Genomic DNA, 21,218 nt, shown 5'->3' with positions numbered 1-21,218 from the left:
TCGCTGGGGAAAACGCGTCCCCGTGGACGCTACCGACGCGCGTGAAAACGCGTCTATGTTAGCAAGCTTAATGTCCACGTCGACAAAGCGCGCCGTTGAGGACGCGTTTTCCTGTCGCGTACACTGACATCGCGCTGACGTGGACGCGTTTTCTCGGTATGGGCCCATTCCGGTAAATAATTATTTACCGGGCCTATTTCGGTAAATTTTAAAAAAATAAGACTTTTTTTTGTAATTTGCCCTACATAAGTACTTATATTTATATTAGTGTCTTCCTATTTTCATCTTAAATAAAAAGAAGCTACATCCCAAAATGAAATTTGTAAGTTAAAAAATTCACCATAATAATATTTATAGAGGTATTAGAGCGTAATTAAAATTAAAAGATAATATTTATGTATGTCTGACATAAATAAATAAAAAGAATTCATATTTTTATGTCAAATAGAATTGTACGTAATAGAAAATTTAAAATAAAAACAATAATTGATAACTGAAATTTTAAAGAAATAAAAGATTTGGTAAACTTTTTTAATGTTTATGTTAAACAAATTTAATAGGAAATATATTGATTTTTTATCATATTTTAAAAACTTTGTAATTTTACATACATTTTAATTGAAATGTTTGTTTTAAAATTTTATTTTAGCTTTGGAAACAATTTTTAATTTTGATTGCAAAGAGTGTAAATTTATTAATATTAATTTATTACGTATTATTTGATTATGTGTTGTAAATATTTTGAACTTTAAAAGAGTATAAAAAAATTTAAAACATATAAAATATTAATTTAAAGCACTCGTGATTCGAATAATATCTTCTTCTTTTTTTTTAAAAGGAACTCATCTGGTGATCAAGTTGTAGTGTAGTTACGGTGCACCGCGCCTGAGGTTTAAAAAAGATGATGGTCTTTGGAGTTGGACCACCCTATCTCATTTGGGAAGCATCCATCATGTATCTGATTTCTTTTGAATTAAATAAAATGGAGGCATTTCCTCTAAGCTAGGACAATACTAGGGACTAGGGACTAGGGAGGGTCTCCAATTGTAATTAACCCATTTCATCCCCGAATGTCTCCCCACGCAAAACTGCAAGCGGTCTTTTTTCTCTAAACCCAACTCCCACTCTATTTTACCCGCCACCTCACCCTTTCAACTCGTTACAGCCTGGCGAACCTCCTCTTCCCATTTCATATTTCGTACCCAATCATCTCTCTCCACCTCCCCTTTCTTCTTCAAACAGCTGTTTCCCCCTCACCAAATCACCCCCTATAAAACGCACCTTCACTCATTTCTTTTTCATTCAAATTTTCTCTGTAACAATGGCGGCTTCTGCTTCTATTTACAATCTTCTCACTCTCCTGCTCCTTTCTGGCATCCCTTTTACCTTCTCCGAGCTCGTTAAAGAGCAGCCTCTGGTGTTGAAGTACCACAATGGGCCACTCTTGAAGGGGAAGATCACCGTTAATCTCATCTGGTACGGGAAGTTCTCCCCAACCCAACGCTCCATAATCGTCGATTTCATCAACTCTTTGAGCTCCGCCGTCAAACCCAAGGTTCCGTCGGCGTCGTTTTGGTGGAAAACGACGGAGAAATACAAGTCCGGTTCCTCCACTTTGGTCGTGGGCAAACAAATCCTCCTCGAAAATTACCCGCTCGGTAAAACCCTTAAGAACCCACACTTGCCGGCGTTGGCCGGGAAATTCAACGGCGTAGGTACGGTCAGCGTTATCCTCACGGCCAAAGACGTCGCCGTCGAAGGGTTCTGCATGAGGTGCGGGACTCACGGGTCGAACCGGGTTGGTCGGGGTCGGGTTCGTGGTACTTTTATCTGGGTTGGAAACTCGGAGACTCAATGTCCTGGTCAATGCGCCTGGCCATTTCACCAGCCTATTTATGGTCCCCAAACTCCGCCGTTGGTGGCTCCCAATGGAGACGTTGGGATTGACGGAATGATTATCAACTTGGCCACCCTTTTGGCTAACACTGTTACCAACCCGTTTAACAACGGATATTTCCAGGGACCCGCCGACGCGCCGTTGGAGGCGGTTTCAGCTTGCACGGGGATTTTCGGGTCGGGTTCGTACCCGGGTTATCCGGGTAAACTGTTGGTGGAGAAGAGCACCGGAGCGAGCTACAATGCCAACGGCATTAACGGCCGGCAATACTTGTTGCCGGCGATGTGGGATCCGCAGACGTCGAGGTGCAAGGCGCTAGTTTGACGGGGACAGGTGGCGGAAATCAGTGGTGAAATGGTGATGTAATGTAGATATTAGGGTATGGTTATCTATGGTTGATCACGTGACGGGTAAAATTGTAGTTTGGTACTGGGGGAGAAAAGGAATTGTAGGTTGGTGTAAAAAGAAAAGAAAAGATGCGAATGTAAGATAATAATGATAATGAATATAGAGAGATATTAAAAGAAATTAAAAGCTACACACCAGTACCTTTACTCCTCTCTTTTTTAACTTGGTTTAGGGTTTAAATCATTGGTCACAATAGACATTAAATTTTAAACCTTAATTTGAATATTAAAAAGTGGATTTAGTTCATATATTTTAATTTATTTTTATATTCTTTCTAATTTGAAATGTCCATCTTAACTAATTTGTTAAGCTGCACAGTTTTAAAATCTTATATGCTAAATATATTATTATATGTGTAATATTTACTATTTTTAAATATTACTCACAACAGATATTTAAATTTTAAAATTAAAAAGAATTTAGGACTAAAATTTGGAATATCAAAAATTAAAAAAATATAGTAGTGATCAAAAGGACTAACATCAGGGTTTACCCAATTTTGCAATAAAATATAGTAGATGGAAAGGATAAGGATAGAGTGAAAGATGGTGGGACCTGGGAGACCATCCTTAATGATTACTTCTCTAATACATTCTTTTCTTTAAAGTGAACTTATTCAGATTAGAGTTAGAAATGTTCATTAATTTTCACAGATCAGACTGGTCTAGTTGGGTTCAATTTTTTTACTGTTTATAAAAAAATATGTATATAAAATGACACAGAATCCTAGTCATACACAACACAACATAAATTTCTCACATAATATGCTCCTCTTTTATGTTCCACTTATTAGAAGTTTCATTATAGTCCAAAAATTTCTTCAAACAGACAATATATAGCCCATACTCGTATCATTACCCGTCTCTCCACCAAAACTGACCTTCAAACTAGTTCTTAGGAACCCTATATACTTAACCCTAACCATTCTATCACTACTTGTGATCCGCACGCCTACATTTGCTCGACTAAGAAAACTAATAAGGAAACCCTCTAAATAGATGATCGGGAGGAGGCTAGAGGGTTCCGTGATGCAAGCCTTCGTCTCCTTAAGCGCTCCGCGATAATGAAGGCGAGTTCCAGAGATTGAGAAGCATTGAGCCTTGGATCACAATGGGTGTGATAGCGTGAACCCAGGTCGTTATAGGTTATAGTTCTTGAGCCTCCAAGACATTCTGTCACATTCTGCCCCGTCATCTCTAAATGAATTCCTCCGGGATGACTACCTTCATCATCATGTACATCGAAGAATGCTCTCACTTCGGCCTACCAAAGCAAGAATTTGTAAATTATAGTTGCATAGAGTAGATGGACAGTCAAAATATCAGTTAGCATTTACCCTAAAAAGCCGAGATTACATTGATGCCTTCTATGGTAAACTCCGAAAAGGTTATCATAAATAAGTTGTGAAAAAAAGAAAATATTTAAGCAACCATACCCTAATGGCATCAAAGGAACGAGTTTTCAGTCCGCAAGGAGCTTTAATGGTGTTCCCATGCATGGGGTCGCTAACCCAAGTTACAACCTGCCCAGCTCCACGGACCGCTCTGATCAAATGGGGAAGTTTCACTCGCATATTCTCAGCTCCCATCCTTACAATGACTGTTATTCTGCCTGGCTTGTTCCGAGGATTTAGAATTTCAATGAGCCTAACTAATTCACTAGGATCCATCTTATCGCTAACCTGCATCACAATGCCATTGTTAATTACTTAAATTCTTTCGTATGTAAATTCATGGTTAATTATTAATCACTGACATTAACTGCTTTAAAAAGGGGAAAAAAATCCCTCATGATCAGTGGCATAAGAAGTTTAGTGCACTTTAACTGAAGCACAAGTAAAAAAAAGAGTACCTTTATGCCAAGAGGATTAGCAACTCCCCTTAAAAATTCAACATGAGCACCATCAAGTTGGCGGGTGCGTTCTCCAACCCAAAGCATGTGAGCTGAGCAGTCGTAGTAAAGCCCAGTAGTAGAATCCTCCCTAGTGAGTGCCTGCTCATAAGGCAAGAGCAAGCACTCATGAGATGTCCAAAAATCTGTAGTTGTCATGACAGGGTGACCAACTGAGAGTCCAGCAGCAGCCATGAACCCCATTGCCTCATCAACTCGGTGAGCAAGTTCACAGTACCTTCACAGACAAACCAAAAAGAACATCTTCAACATTAAAAAAAAAACAAAAATCACAATAAAACTAGTTCAATCCTACAGCACCAACTTCAAGCAAACAGTTCCTAGATATTGGTGCAAAGCATTTTGCATCCCAGATGATGTGCCATATCCCTCAAAAAACCCCAGAAAAAGATAATGAACGGAAACATCCCTGTGTTGTATCGGACCTAATGCACAAAGTGAACTTCAAAGGAGCTGCTTTATAGGAATGGGTTAGTGTCATTGATGTGAACATTAGTCGATTACAATGATATCTAGCTTATGTTCCCCTAGAACTTGAACCTCTGATATTGGCTTGAGCATAAAGTGAAATTAACTATTCCATACAACATTAGTGATGCAAGAGAAAGCAATTAGCAAAGTAACTCGTTTTTTATGCAATTTCAAGTCTTCTTGAACAAATAAGAAATCTGACTTTCTTACTCAGCTCAAACATTTCGCAAAGTAACATTATATTGATGTAGCATTGCTGCTATCCAGCAATGAAGTCGGTCATAAAAGTATGCTATTCTAATAGTTATTTCCAGATCATAGATCATCTCCTTGAGCATGAAATGAACCACTGTTACAGACAAGGGATCATTCACTATCAGAAGTCAAATCTCTAGAAACTGTCAAATAGATGGGTTGGGAAAAGCCAAAAAAGTTCACGATAAAGACCAAAACTCTTCAATGCATAAAGCAAACAGTTTATCTGAGGTAAATGAATACACCTGTCCCCCTGCTCGCTGTGCTCAGTGAAGTCTAGATTCCATTGTGTGACTCTTTGAATGGCTGCATACCCTCCAGTAGCAAATGCCCGCAAAAGGTTCAAAGTTGCCACAGATTGGCAATAGGCCCTGATCATCCTATGGGGATCTGGAACTCTTTCTTTCTCATCGAAAGAATCACCATTTATATTGTCACCTCTATAACTTGGGAGCTTCACCCCATCCTTCTCCTCAAACGGATCTGATCTCGGCTTTGCAAACTGACCTGCCATTCTTCCTACCTAAACAATCATAACCACATACTTTAATACATTATCCCACAGCCATCATGCAAAATAGTTAGCTTTATCGGATAGCAAGGCCTATAATCTTAAAAGAACTTAGTCATGTACCAAAGTTTGTGAATCGACAATAACATTTCAGTTGGTTAATAATCTCAAAATCAACAGATTAAGAAATTTATTCAATTATAAAAAGTTAAAGTAATAAAATCTATTCAACTGCTTAAGAAAAGGTTCTAGTAATATCAACAAACTACGAACTTTAACCCCCAAATCCCATAATTTTAATTCTACCTCCCACAAATTCTCTTAAGTACCTAAGTACCTTATTAGGTATTAACCATCAACAAGACATAAGTAACCAAGTACATATCTCGATATGAGCAGAAAATCACTGAAAAACTTATTCAATTCCACCACCCACAAATTTCTTAAGTAACTAAGTACCTTATTAAGTATTAACCATCGAAGCAACATAAGCAACCAAGTACATATATGTTGATGTGAGCAACGAACCAGAAATTTTATTCGATTCTACCACCCAAAAATTATCTTAAGTAATTAAATGCATTATTAACCATCAAAACAACATAAGTAACGAAATATATATCTCGATACAAGTCATTCAATTCCACCACCCGTATTCTCTCAAGTAACTAAGTACCTTATTAAGTATTAACCATCAATAAGACATAAGTAACCAAGTGCATATCTTGATATGAACAGCCGATTACCCACAAATTATTCACTTCTACCACCCAAAAATTTTCTGAAGTAACTAATTACCTTATGAAGTATTAACCATCAAAAGGACATAAGTAAACCAAATATATATCTTGATATTAGCAGCCAACCACCCACAAATTCAAGTAACTAAGTACCTTATGAAGTATTAACCATCAACAAGACATAAGTAACATAACATATACATATATATATTGGTATGAGCAGCCAATTCCACCCACAAATTTTCTTAAGTAACTAAGTACCTTAAAAAGTATTAACCATCAACACGCAAAAAGTAACCAAGTATATATATCTTGATATGAGCAGCAAATTACCTACAAATTTATTCAATTCTACCACCTATAAAGTCTCTTAAGTAACAAAGTACCTTATTAAGTATTAACCATCAAAACGACAAAAGTAACCAAGTATATATCTTGATATGAGCAGCCAACCACAAATTCCCTTAAGCAACTAAGTACCTTAATAAGTATTAACCATCAACAAGACATAAGTGACAAAGTACTTATCTTGATATGAGCAGCCAATTACCCCAAGAAATAGATTCAATTTTACCACCCAAAAATTTCTATCAGTTAACTACGTACCTTCTTAAGTATTAACCATCAAAGAAAATAAGTAACCAAGTATATATATATGTATGTATCTTGATATAAGCAGCCAAATTACCCAGCCAAACCATGCAATTCTTGGACCCTTCATAAAAAAACTCAACACAAACAGGGAAACCAATAAAAAATTCAAACTACCAATTATATAAAAGAAAAATCCTTAATAAAAGGATTCCAATTATAGTACTAGAATTTCAATTCTAACATCAAATGAAGAAGCAAGGAGGGGAACCTTGATAATAGGCATTTGGCCACCAAACATGAGGACTACACCCATCTGTAGGAGGACCCTGAAAGTGTCACGAATGTTGTTAGCATCGAACTCCTTGAAGCTCTCGGCACAGTCACCACCTTGCAGCAAGAAAGCGTTGCCGAGAGCAGCCTGTCCCAGCTTCTCTTCCAGGCTCCTAGCCTCCCCGGCGAAGACGACCGGAGGGAACGTAGAGAGCGTCTCGAGGACGGATACTAGGTCGTTTTGGTCTGGGTATTCGGGAAGCTGGAGGGCCTTCTTGGACTTCCAGCTTTCGAGGCTCCATTGCGTGGGGATCGAAGGGGAGCTGGTGGAGGCGGCAGCCGCCATTGATTTGGTTGACTTAGTCGGGTCGGCCGAATGGACGGCGGTGATGGGTTTAAGACTTGGAGGGAGGAGATGGCGGCGGGGGAGAAGAGGGGATTTGGAGGCGAGAAAGGAAGGGGATGTCAGAGCCATTTTTGTCTGTTTATTCTTTAGAGAATATGAAATATAAAAAGTAAGAAAGGGTGTAAATTGTAGAAACAGTGCCGGTACTATTTAAAAATTTAAATTTAGTCCTTCTGGATTTAATTTCATTTAATAATTGCACTTAAAAGGATTTATTTGTTTTTCTCAGTCGATTTTGTAATGTGAGTCAGTTTTAACACAATACATTTCAATAGGGATTGGATTTGGAATGTGTGAAAAGTGTAAGGAGTGAAAGTAGGATTAGAGTGAGAAAGGGATAAGGCTGACACCTGTCTGCTGTTTGCAATAAATTTCCTAGTTATGTCTATCTGGGTAGCACTTTGTTCTACTCTTCAAACTCTGAGTTGCTGAAACTGGTAGCTCTTTGTTTCTTTTCATTTCCAGAAATAAACATCAATTTCTTCTTTTCTATCCATAACCATTTCCATTACTTTTCTCCGCCTCCGACTTTCTAAATTACAATAAAACCTCGATAAGTTACTATTCTCGGTTAAATAATAATTTTTTCCAGTTCCGACTTGGGCCAAGCGGATAAAATAATAATTCGTTAAATGCATAACATATTAATTTTTATAAAATAATAATTCATTAAATATACTAAAAATACACAAAACTAAAGTGTTTTCTAGATAACTCTGGTATATTCTTCTCATATTGTATTAAATCATTCTTGAAGAAACATGTGGTAAAACACTATTGTCATCTGAATCTTACTTGTCATCAGTTGCCACATCCATTACTCATTTCTCATAACCTTCCAATATGCTAGAATAAAAGCAACACCAATAATAAATCTTAACTATTCTAATAATTCTAGCATCACATGGTTGAAGTTTTTATGTTGAATTTGGAGGCAAAAAGAATAATTCAACATTTCTCAAGCATTCAATAACCTTGGGATGGGCTGGACAATTATCTACTGTAAGCAACACATTTCTTTTCAGTGACATGTTTAAAGCATCTAGGATTAGCAAACTTACCAATAACCCAAAGAGGTATTTTATCTGAACAATCTTCATTGCAACAAACCACAACAGTAAGTCTTTCCTTATCATTTTTTCGTCCTTCTAATTGCTTTGTAGCCAGTGAATGATCTGCTTACAAACGATAAAATAAGCCTGTTTGATCTATATTATAGATATCCTTCCAATCAAAATATTCCAATTTAGCTCTTATTTGAGGTGAAGCATCTTCAATGTTCTCCATAACAACTAAATCACTTTCACCAAATCTTCTATAAGACTTAATCCCATGTCTTGCCTTGAACCGTTCTAGCCAGTCAATTGAGAAGTTAAATTTGGAATTTGCATCACCATACATTTTCTGTAGAAACTCTTTTGCTTTAATTTGAATCATTTCTCCAATCATGTTAACTTTCTCTTGATATTGGAGAAACCACTCATACAACACCTTTTCTAATTCAAGATTTTTGGTTGATTTGTGCCTTTTAACATAGCTATTCTTTATCTTTTTTGACAAATATTCAGATGACCTTTTAAGAATATTTGATATTGTTGATTGGCTAATTGTTGAACTCAATGATGCAAATCTTTTGACTTGAATAGGGATGCTTATTTTTGTACTCCCATAATGTTTTTCTCATCTCATCTATCAATGTAGACCTTTTTACACTTTTCAAATGGAAAGCCATAAATGAGAAGATTATATGAATTACAATATTTTGATAAATACATGTGTCTATTTATAATAAAATTTATGTGTCTATTTGTAATAAAATTTTAATCTATCCAATAAATATATACGTATTGGATTTTGAAACCATCATCGCTTTTTCTTTTTGATTACATGAATCAATTAATTAACTCTTTTCTTTTGTTACATGAACCAATTAGCTTTGATTCATTGCACCTACATCTATATTGAATTTTATAATAAAAAAAAACTCATGCATAAAGTATGAAATATTCTCTAAATTAATAAAATATTCACTTATGATAAAATAATAGTTTCTTCAGATCCCAATGATATTATTTTACAGATAGAGGTTTTCCTCTATATATATAGCTAGAAGGGCAAAGGCGAAGACTGATTAATAACTGACCCAAAAATAACTATGGTGTTTGATTGATTTCTTTGATAAGTTAGAAAATCGCAATTATTCTAAATTTTATTTTTTATTTAATTTAAATTTTTATGATGTAATAATATATATTTCATATGTCAAATAGTGAAAATAGCTCAAAAATATATAAATGTGAATTTTTTTCTTGAAAATTATTTATGAAACCTTTAGCAAATAATGCTTAGAAGTCATAAATCAAACCCTAAACTCAAAACTCAAAATTAGTATGAGAAGTCGAAAGAAATTAAAAAAAAATTCAAAATATAGCATCCTAAATTGTACTTGTGGTTTTAAACATAAGTCTAAAAGCTGATGATTCAATTCTTAAGAAAAAAGTACCAACAAGATGTTTCTTGAGGAAAAAGCACAAAGGGCAGCTCAACATTACTCAAAACATGTCTACATCATCAGACAACACAGAAGAAACATACTAAAGTAGTTCACCATCAATCAAAGTAGACCACCAATTTTGTACCATAGCTTTGGCATATCGACTTCAATTCGATACAACGAACCTCAAAGATGCGGATAGGAAAAGCATTCAGAACAACCAGTTCAGTCCAAGTACCTAATAATAGGGGCTGTAACGCGTTGCCATTCTCAACCGTGGAACCTTCCTGCAATTATATAGGTATAGGATGAACTTTTTAACATCTTTTATTAAGGTTTGCAAAAACTGAAAACGGAAGTACAATCATTTACTGAGATATAAGAAGCTAATCCGAAATTGAGATGAGAAAAACTACATCTATAGGACATACCCATATCCATATGGAGCAAAGAAATATGGAGCCATGAATGGACCCCTGGGTCGCATAAAAGGGTTGGACCGACGTGGACGATATTGTTTCATCCCAGGTATATTGGTCCGCTTAGCTGTGACCTACAACGATATAGATAAAGCACTTTTTGTTTAAATAGTTTAAACTGAAGGTTTTATCCGTGGCTATTTTTCATGGTGTAGAAGACACTGTTTTCTTCTTGAAAGGAAAAGAAAAACAAGTTTTACCTTTAATTGCCTGCCATGAAGTTCAGATTCATTCAAAAGAAGAGCTTCCTGAACAGCCTCAGCTTCAACGAACTCTACATAAGCATAACCCTTTGGCTGACCATACTTGTCTGTACGAATAGTAACCCTATTTACAGTCCCACAAGTCTGGAAATGCTGTTGAACTTCTTCAGGAGTACATGAATAATCCACCTGCATTCTCAGAATGTTTTAAATGTAGCCAGTAAAACGGACACAACAGGATATGAAAAATTAATAATAATAACAAGACACAAGTGGCAATCAATTTTTATAACAAAATAGAGACTAAGTAGCAAACAAGGTCACCTGTGCAGCAAGTATCTACTTACTAATCGCCTTTGTAAAAGAGATCAGACCAGCCTCAACAAAGACCAGTTCTTAGTTTACATACTTAACCGACCAGTTTGCTCTGGTGTTTCAAATTAAGGAACGAGACTAAAGAAGCAAATGGTTAAAATTTCTTGAGCAATTAGTATTCACACAGGTCAGACATCAGTGATAGATGGGGTCAACACATTGATCAATGATCTTAACAACAGCCTAAGAAAATATAGATAGATAATATGAATTATGCTGCATTCTAGAATAAAAAATAGATGCCAAAACATCCCTTGAAAAACTTAGCATTTAACAGTGAAGGAAAGAAGGAGAAAAACAAAATTTTTGTTCATTTTCTTTTCCCATCTTTTGTGGTAGGGGGCGTCAAAAAAATAATGATTATTAGAAAGAAACTGGCGATCTCTACTTGTCCCAAGTGATGAAATAAAAAGAGATCAAAGACCCCTCACCATAAGAAGTAAGACAACTAGAAATTCTTCAAGCATTGACCACCAGCAAAAGCAGCACTCTGGTTTGCAAATAAAACAGCAAATATCCACTGCTAGTCTTTACTCGGCAAAATGCGTCCTTTCACCTGATTTCAGATCGTTTCAGGAATCTTGAATCAAATTTTGTTTCTCCATCCATCCCAGGCCAAGTGCTCAAATCAAGACAATAATTTCACAACAGTAATACATATTTTTTTTCCTCACTTTTTCCTGCTATTTAAAGTAATGTCGAATCAAAGACTATTGCAAAATCCTTTCTTTTACAGGCTTTTTTTAAACATTTTTCTTGTTCTTTTTTTTTCTGCCTTCAGATTTTCCTTATACTGAAAGGCTTGAAGTTTTCTTCCCTTCAAAATTTGACTCCAAACTTTTTAACACTCTTGTTTTTATCATCTCTCTTAATCACATAAAAGTAGTATGGCCTGTGTGTTTTCCTAGCACAAGAACATTTCTATAGGATATTTTCACCCAACCCCAGATACTAAATCAGAAAACTTGAAGAATGAAGCTTCACCTGCGATTGTAGTAAAAGATAAAGTTAACAAAGGATTCTAAACTGAGAATCCTTCACCATGTTAAATGACCAAATTTTACATTTGATACATAAAGAAGGAAATGCTCGCTTGTTGTAACAAGATAGGCAGTTGAAGCATTTCACAAGAGTGGAGAAAAGAGAAAAATGGTACATTAATAATGATGCACATCTATCAAATTAGATCTGTTGGGCTATCCATTATAGTTAATATACCATAAAGTAAATGTAGTAAAGCTAACGTATTCTAACCCTCTTAGTTAAGCAGCTTTTACCAATCCTTGAATTCCATACTTCAAAGACACTGCTCAAGCCTATAATTATAGTCAATAGACCTCAAAGTTTATGACTTGGGATTGTATCAAAAAAAAAAAAAAAAGTTTACAACTTGGGAAAGGTAAGGACTAAGGAGAGGACAGCACATTAAAGGAATAAATCCCAGTTCATTAAGTCATGAACCAGGGTCAATGCAATATTATGGCCACGTCAACCCTATATGACCAAGCTAGGGCAGAGCTCATTTGGACAACTGCCGTAAAGAAGAAATGTCCATAGCATTCTTCTACAACAATGATAAGAAAGCAAGAAAGTCCATCAACCAATTTTTCAAGAGAAAACATTTTATGACAAGTTATATATTATGGAAAGATAACTCTCTTTAACATTTATTTTCCTCAACATTGTAATTGTTCTGCATCGGCCTGGAAAGATCATATCAAGAACTGAGATTGAACCATAGCAGACACCATCAATATTCAATCAGAAGCAGTCAGAAGGAGAACTGGAGTTGATAATGAAAGGCTTCTGTTGCATTGAACTTTAAAGTATTAACAGATGTTGTATTCAACACTTATTGTAATGTTCTAAATGACTGTCTAGTCCGTTACATCTTTTGTTATACTCCATGCTCAGACAAAGCGAGGAATATGTAGCAATCAATGGCTGGTTTCTTCATGCAAATGGTGCACCTCTTGTACAAATATACCTCAAACAGGACTCCTAACACTAGCCATTAAGATACTGCTTGGTAGTGGCTCTTAATCCAGATTATCCACCAGATGCACTAATATAACTGGACCACTAGTTAACTCGATTTGAATTATACCCAGATTTTAACTTCAGCTATGAAGATTGGTCTGAATTCCAGTAGTACCGTACCTTGGCTTAATCAGTTAGGAATAAGAATTTGCAAGTATTATGTAGATGATTTCATGATACTATATTCGTAAAATTTGGTTGTACCTAGAGGCTAGTGCACTTCATATTGTAAGTTTCAGCAAGATCAGTTTCATATTACAAGTCATTTAGAGCCCCTATAGGCCTACACAAAGGCTTTCATGACCGAAGCCTGAAACTATGGAAGTTGATTCTAAGGAAGCAAATGAATATATTCATCCCTGTTATTGAGAAATATCTGTCAATAAGCAGCCATAAGCTACACAGATAGTTAAATTGCATGCTAATTTCAGAATCTATGGGAAAAAAAACATAAGCTGTTTCCCAATTCCCACCACACGAAAATGCTTAGAATTATCATCACGGCTTGACTTGTCCTATCAAATCACCAAAATCAAACTAATAATAAAAATAATAAAGAAAACAGTATCAGCACTGTTTATGGAGACCTATGCAAAGGCAAGCAACAAAATTAGAAAGGGAAAGAGGACTCACATTGCCCACAAAGACTGATCGAGAATCCACTTCCTCTCGATTTGCCTGAGATGTAGCTGCAGCAGCAGCAGGATCTAGTTGCATAGAAATAAATATAGATAATGATTCTCAATACTTGTGCTTTCGATTATATCCAACAAGAACAGATGTACATACAACTCAAATTAAAGAACAAAACATTTGAAGGCAATCTTCATCTTGTATGACACACTTACCTTCTGGATTTTAACATTCCAAGCAATCATGAAAGTCGAAAACCATAAGTGATTTGCTTTCAATTGTAAAGCATTTTTCAGTATCTAAATAACAGATATAAAACAAAACGAAAGGATTTCTCAGATAGTTTAGCAATCACATCACACCATTATAAATCAAAACCCAATTATAAGAATCCACAAGAGAAAATCCAAAGCAAGTCAATCAAATTATTATATTCAAACTAATTTAAAAAAAAAAAACAAATCGTGCAAAAAGGAGATAGGGGGAAAAAACCTTGTACGGAACCCATCTCTTTCTCGACCTTAGCTTGCATCTCACGAAGAGCAGCGGCTTCTTCCTCCATCTCTTTTAACCTTTTTTTCATGTCATCAAGATCCTGCACATTACATAGAATTAGGGTTTTCTTAAAATAGGGGGAAAAACCCCTAACACTAAAAATAAAAATGTAAAAAAACAACAACAAATGTTGCTAAAAATTACTGCTTCAGTGGATTCAGCAGCTGCCATGTCTACATCGTCTCCTTCCATGTTTTTTTTTTCAAATTAATAGATTTTTTTTTGAAGAACAGAAAAGAAAAATCTGATAGAAAGCAGCTGCTAGTTTTAGCTTAAGTAAGCTTTTTTTTTTTCAATGCTAGAACCCTTTCGATGAATTTTTAATTTTCTTTATTAGGTAAATTCATTCATTTATTTGGTAAGATATTATTTTATGAGATTTATTTAATATTTATACATTAATTCCTTTTATACTATTTTTAGAATAAAATAATAATATTATTAGGAATTATGAACAATAAGATCACAAAAATGACACGTAATACAAATAACATATACATTACTACAAATTAATGCATAAATATATGGCTGCAGAACAATTTTTAAAAAAATAGAAAGACAAATTGACAATAATTTGATCAAATTGACCATTTATAATAGATTTATGGCACACTTATGATATAGGTAAAAAAATTACGTGACAAATATATGTATTAAAAGTTCATATAGAAGGATAATGCGCTTTAATATACTCGAACCAACATAATAATGCACATGCCAATCAAGCTAAAACTTAATCCGTAAAATTAATTGAAGTTTTAGTTATAAACTTATAATAGTAAATAAAAAGTTTATTATGGATAGTGCTTTGGGTTTAAATCTTATTATGATCATATTCTTATTGTTTTTATTATTTATGAAAAGATAAAAACACCCTCATAAAAATGTAACTTAATTAAGGGAAGGCTCACTCCTTTCGGAGAAATTTTCGAAGTATTGTTCTTCCGGAATAGACAAACCCCTCAATGGGTCAATAGTATTTTCCTCTCAACGAGTCTTTTTAGGCTCTTCATAGATTCGAGAGGTAAAACTCTGACTCGACTAAAAGACAATAACAACCTATTGAAGTATCCTTCAACTCTGAACAAACAACACTTTGAAAACTCCTATAGAAGGATTTAGTCCTCCACCCCCACAATTTCCAAAGGTTAATGTGTATTTTGAGCAATGAGACTAGGGATCAATGCACTGGTGCGAACAACAATGGCTGAAAGGTTTCCACGTCAAGATAGTCAATTCCGTATTTATTCTAGTTGTACTAGTTGGTGTTCACCGTTCAAGTAGCAAATCAAAACATTCAACTTATTTTCTCACTGATAAAAAATTCAGCTCGTATTAGTCGCACCAATTTGTTTTGCCCAATTATGATCATACTGGTGTCACGGATCAAGCTCATGACGAATGCACATAGAATGTCTAATGGAGGTCAACTAATTAAATGGGGCTCATCTAATCCACTTGAACTACCCCAATTCGTGGAACACATGAAGAAACTCATTTACTTGAAGCCTTGGTGGCCCAGTGAAATACTCCAATAAAACTAGAGTTACCATGATGAATATTATAAATCTTAAGAGATAAATTTGTATATAGTTTAAACTTTAACCATGATCGTCGATGTAATTGAATACTAATGAGAGGCTTTACTCAAATACATTTGTGTGCATCGGTTTCGAGTTCCTTTGTCTTAATGTATAAATTTACATTTAATGCATAAGATAATTATTTGTTTATTTGAAATGATTATTAATGTGTATTTTGAATATTTACAAAAATACCAATAAATCTAAAATATTAAATCATCTGATTGTTTAGTGATTTAGAGTTGGGTAATGGAGAAATGTTTGGTGCTTTCATCTTGTTTTCTTGTGTTCGTACTTTCTCCTGCGTCCAATGCCCCTATTTTACTTTTGTATATCCCACTCATGTGTATTCCTTTTTTGCCATATTTTACATCTATAATATACATTTTCTAAAACTATACCATTTAAGACTTTCATATAAAACCTGTGAAAAAATCAATTAAGTTCTTGTATTAAATTTGCACTAAATTTAATCATTCTCGATTAATAAAAAATCAATCAATCCCCTTCATTAACGGTTTTGCTATTAACCACGTTGACTATTAAAAAATTGACTAACCAATCAAACGATAACACGTGACAATTCCTAGTTTAATATAATATTTTCCCATAAAAATATTTTAAAATTAGAAAAATCATACAAAAATATTAAATTAATATAAATTCATAAAAATTATATAAAATTGATAAAACATATCTAAAATATTTAAAATTTTATAAAATCATAAAAACTCATAAAATTTATTGAAAATTATAAGAAATTTACTAAAAATGTTAAATTTGATATAAACTTATTAAAATTATAAAAAAATCATAAAAACATGAACTAGACCGAAACTGGCAAGGGTATTAGTTTGAAGAAAGCTATTAGATTGGTTGACCTAGGAGCTGAGCAGTTAAATTGATTTTTTTAGTATCTTATTTAATTAAACTAGATAGATCGGTCTAACTGACAAATCGTGGTTTAACTAGTTCGAGCATCAGCCCAATTCTAAAAACTTTTGTCAGAATATATCATATTTACATATGCTAATAGTTATATGAAAATTTATAAAAATAATAAAAATAAATCCAAAATTAAATATTTTTTGGTACAGTTAGATCGATGATCGAGTTGGTCAGGTCGTCGGTTTGCCAGTTCGATCGACCAGTCTAGCTTAATTAAATAAAACATTAAAAAGAATTAAAAAAATCGGTTCAACCACCTAGCTCTCAGGTTGACTAATCTAATGGCTGTCTCAGGATTGGTACCCTTATCGATTTCGGTCTAACCAGTCCGACCAATTAATCCGGTCCAATTCAAGTTTTTATGATTTTTTATAATTTTTATAATTTTATATCAATTTTAATATTTTTAATCATTTCTAATATTTTTAATGATTTTTATAAGTTTTTAAGAATTTTATATTTTATAAAAATTAAATATTTTATTAATTTTAAAGATTTTTAAAATTTTTATGATCTTTTAATATTTTTATGAGAAATATTAGATTAAACCAAAAGCTATCACATATTACTTTTATTGGTTCATCAAATTTTTTTAGCGATGAACATTATGAATGATAAAAATAATTAACGAAAAGACATAATTGAAATTTTTTATTAAGAGCAAAGACTTGAGTTAAATATGATGATATTTTCACATTTTATTATGGACTTTTTTGATATATAAAACAATCATTTATAAAGTCATCACAATTCCCAAACCAATAAAGGGTATTAAAAGACATTAAAAGGTTTCATGTGCTAAGAAATTAATTTCTATAAATGGCGATTAGTTTCAATCTGATGATTTGGTGTGTCAATTCAAAATGATTATTTAAACGATTTAATGTTTAATTAAACGAATTTGGAGTTAAAATAAAATTATACAATTAATATTGAAAAACTACCCACAAATTCATTAATAGTTCCTAAAAGTGGAATTAAAGCTGTGAGGCTACCTTCTTTCTTCTGCATGTTTTCCAATTTTTAAAAAAAATTAAATTTTTTAAAAACCCATAATTTCATTCCAAATCATTAAGTAGGAGTAATTTGGGTCTGAAATAGATGAATTCAATTTGTGTCCACAGCTATTGGCCATGGTTCAAAAGCAATTAAATTGATTTTGCTAACCCAAAGGAGTGCATTCACTAAGCATATGAAAATCAACATTATTTATAGAATATCAAACTCAACCTTCACAAAAAAAAAACCACTCAAGCCAACTCTTCAATATTTAAAATAGCAAAAACATTGAAAATTAAGCAAAATTATCTTCGGCATATGAGGCGATGAAAACGGAGTACCAACCGTTTCCATTGTCAACCGAGACTTCAAAACCAATCTAAGCTACAACAGAAGGCTTAGCAGCAGCAGAAGAGAGCTTCGACCTCCTCTTTGCTAAACTCTCACTACGGCGCTCCCGCTGCTCCTTCAACCTTGTGGCAAGAAGCTTCTGGTACTCGGCTGCCTCAGACTTGGCCTTGGCAATTCTCTTCTTCTTTTCTGCGATTCTACCACGCTTCCTCTGGAGTGTCAATGGAGTTACCAGCCTCTGGATTTTTGGAGCTTTACTGACCTTCTTGCCTGTAAACCCCAAAAATAGTTAGTAACTAAAACTTCAATAAAGATATAACCATTAGCGGATGAGTAAGGTTCAGATGCAGTCTACACCCTTAGACCTGACAATTTTGACCTGAACCCAAAAAACCCGACCTCTGGTTAATCATAATTCTAATCTGGTCCAATCCAATCAGACCATAAAAAGTCAAATAAACCAAACCTATTCAAACCAAACTGGAAAATAATCCAAATTCAAAATGAACTAAACCCATAAAAGACCTGAGCCCAAGATAAACCCATCCAAAAAACCTGACATGCAAAGCCAAAATGACCCAAAAATTTTAGAACACCAAATTGACCAATCCAAAATCAACCCGATCTGTCCAATTAACAGGTCTATACATACCTAACTTTAACATGGATTACAGTCAATCAGGGAAAAATACTTCCTACAAAAGGAATCAGTAAACAAATAACCGGCTGATGCCTAAGTGACCATCAGAACATAAAGCATTTATCTAATCTCTTGTATCTATAGGACATCTTTGGTAAAAAAAAGGAAGAAGAAACAACTTTACCAGATTTTGTTGTGAAAGTCCTCCGGTAAGTGTTGACGTATTTCCGGACATCATCTTCCTTGGAAAGGTTGAAGAGCTTTCTAATCTTGGATGCCCTCTTTGGACCTCTCATCCTTGGTTTTTCAGTGTCAGTCAGACCAGGCAAATCATTCTCACCCTTCTTCACTATAACCAAGTTCAAAACAGAGAGGTCTTGACTAACGATGCATCCACGGACTGACTTCCTTCTGCGCTCTCCATTACGTCTTCCATATCCACGGAAACATGGAGTACCTGCTCAAGCAATAAAAACGAATCAATTATGAGTTCCGCAGAGGAAGACATTAATGAAAGCTCAAAAACCAACATTCCCATCCACAAAAGCTAAATGAAACACCAAGGCTCCAAGCAACACGGGTCACAACGGTAAGGCAAAAAACAACCAACCAAAAAACTAAATCGTTCATGATAAAACACTACAAGCGGAAAAAAAACATTTTCTGTTTCTTAATATCTATCAACTTTATAATGTACAAAAAAATAGCTACAGTATCATAAATAGAGGTGAACAAAATCTAACTTGATCTCAAAAAACCGATTAAGTTTTCAAATGTCAAATTAAATGCTTCAAGTAATTCAAGTTTTTGAGTTTTCTAATCAACTCGAATAAATAATACAAGTTGGATTTGAAATACATAACTCAAGTTGTTCGAATATCTTGAATAATTTAAAGAATTAAACTATAATTCAACATCAGAAGGTCATTTGTTGTCCAACCAAGCTGATTTTTACAATGACTAGAGGATCATAGATGCTAGTTTTGAATTATAGGATTAATCATCTAACTAATCTAGTTTTTGATATATAGCCTAAAGAAAAAGACTTTTATAAAATTTCTTTAAACTTTCTCACATTTTTAGATCACTTGAAGATAGTAAAGAGGGAAGTTATGTCCTTTGGTAGCTAAAAATATTTATGATATTATGATTACAGTGAAATTTTTAATAGGACTCTAAAATCTATTTTCTACTTAAAACTTGTGGAGTCATTTTATTGATGGTTTGTGATTTTTAAATGGACTAAAATTTTATAAAATTAGATTTATTATGCTTAAGTATAGTAAATATTTATTTGAACTCAAATAAATATGTTCAACAAGACAAATTTTTTTATGCATTCGATTCAATTTGGTAAAGTTTTAAATCAAGCTTGGTCGACAAAATCAGATTTATCATCTCGACTAACTCAGAATTTTCACTCGATTTGACATAATCGAATACTCAACCCTAATTGGAAATGTCTATTTCAAAATGCTCGGTAGCAAGCTCACCTCTATGAAGCAAGAGACGAACACGGCCAGGAGTTAGAACACCCTGCTTCATTGGAAATCCTTGCTTATCACAACCTCCCATGATCTTGAAAACGTAGCCCTTGAATTCCTATCAAAACAGATGGGAATTTCTATTAATTCAAACAAATCAATCATTAATTCAAAAATAGATCAACAATGCGGATAGCTAAACCATGTACCTCGCCCAAAGCATCTCCAGCAACCTCCTGAGAGATCCTCTTGTCAAAAAACGCCCGACTGTCGCATTAAAAGAACGTCATTATCTTTAATTACGAGTGTCATTTAAATAAAAATATTCAGTTTTCCCTTTCCTCTTATCGACTTTCTAAGCATCCAAACACACAACACTAAAGAAATAGGAAAAAAAATGAAACTTACAGCTTCTGATCGTCATCGATCTCAAGCTTCTTCTGGCAACCAGTAGTTGGATTCGCGATATTAAACTGCAAAACAGAAAAAATGAATTAAAATTTAAAAAATTGGAAAAGAGAGATTTACGTCTCATACGAGGGTTTTCCTTATTCAATTTTTGGTATTTTACCTTCATTTTTGGATCAACTTCAGTTGCTGCTCAAGAGCACCAAGAAGCAGCTCAACGTGCAAAGTGTGATAAGGGAGAAAAGATATTAGGGTTTTAAATGGTGTATTATATAGGAGTCCTTCTTGCGTTTTAAATGGGCCGGTTTTATTTCGGTCTTAAGACTTGTAGTTCTCATTGTACGCTTGATCTGTCTTTTGATTCGGACCCGCAAAAATTAGTTTGAAATTTAAGGCAAATTATTTAAATGTCTTTTGTCATGTTAGTTTTTAACTTTCAATTTTTAGTCAAATTATTTTGTTTTAGGCGAAAAAATTGATTGGACTGTTAAAATTTAATAAGACGTGCAGCCTACACGCATTTTATGTGTATTTCATTATTAACATGAATAATTTTTTTTTAA

At 34.0% G+C, this 21,218-nt stretch overlaps 4 protein-coding genes across 4 annotated transcripts; 1 reads left to right on the top strand and 3 right to left on the bottom strand.

The window, feature by feature from the left end:
• Positions 1–1,168: 1,168 nt before the first annotated feature.
• On the top strand, positions 1,169–2,435 carry LOC105783311 (protein EXORDIUM-like 2). The gene has a single exon (XM_012608696.2). The coding sequence runs from the start codon at positions 1,322–1,324 to the stop codon at positions 2,219–2,221; it is 900 nt and encodes a 299-aa protein (XP_012464150.1). The 5' UTR covers positions 1,169–1,321; the 3' UTR covers positions 2,222–2,435.
• A 603-nt stretch (positions 2,436–3,038) lies between these two features.
• Positions 3,039–7,548, bottom strand: LOC105783209 (phospho-2-dehydro-3-deoxyheptonate aldolase 2, chloroplastic). The gene is made up of 5 exons (XM_012608523.2): positions 7,056–7,548; positions 5,188–5,465; positions 4,157–4,433; positions 3,741–3,986; positions 3,039–3,568 (listed from the first exon to the last, which is right to left on the bottom strand). Exons 1-5 carry the CDS (start codon positions 7,530–7,532, stop codon positions 3,296–3,298), a joined length of 1,551 nt encoding a protein of 516 aa, XP_012463977.1. The 5' UTR covers positions 7,533–7,548; the 3' UTR covers positions 3,039–3,295.
• A 2,323-nt stretch (positions 7,549–9,871) lies between these two features.
• LOC105782836 (polyadenylate-binding protein 2) lies at positions 9,872–14,556 on the bottom strand. Its single transcript, XM_012607859.2, has 6 exons — positions 14,387–14,556; positions 14,180–14,282; positions 13,688–13,761; positions 10,637–10,828; positions 10,389–10,510; positions 9,872–10,244 (listed from the first exon to the last, which is right to left on the bottom strand). The coding sequence occupies exons 1-6, from the start codon at positions 14,432–14,434 to the stop codon at positions 10,196–10,198; spliced, it is 588 nt and encodes a 195-aa protein (XP_012463313.1). The 5' UTR covers positions 14,435–14,556; the 3' UTR covers positions 9,872–10,195.
• Positions 14,557–17,966: 3,410 nt separating this feature from the next.
• Positions 17,967–20,965, bottom strand: LOC105782835 (40S ribosomal protein S6). Its single transcript, XM_012607858.2, has 6 exons — positions 20,819–20,965; positions 20,656–20,720; positions 20,457–20,514; positions 20,257–20,365; positions 18,948–19,220; positions 17,967–18,393 (listed from the first exon to the last, which is right to left on the bottom strand). The coding sequence occupies exons 1-6, from the start codon at positions 20,822–20,824 to the stop codon at positions 18,152–18,154; spliced, it is 753 nt and encodes a 250-aa protein (XP_012463312.1). The 5' UTR covers positions 20,825–20,965; the 3' UTR covers positions 17,967–18,151.
• Between the last annotated feature and the right edge of the window lie 253 nt (positions 20,966–21,218).

This window comes from Gossypium raimondii, chromosome 13, assembly GCF_025698545.1.
Source record: "Gossypium raimondii isolate GPD5lz chromosome 13, ASM2569854v1, whole genome shotgun sequence".
Classification (NCBI taxonomy): Eukaryota; Viridiplantae; Streptophyta; class Magnoliopsida; order Malvales; family Malvaceae; genus Gossypium; species Gossypium raimondii.
The sequence above is the reverse complement of the archived record's forward strand: the minus strand, read 5'-3'. Positions and strand labels throughout refer to the sequence as shown.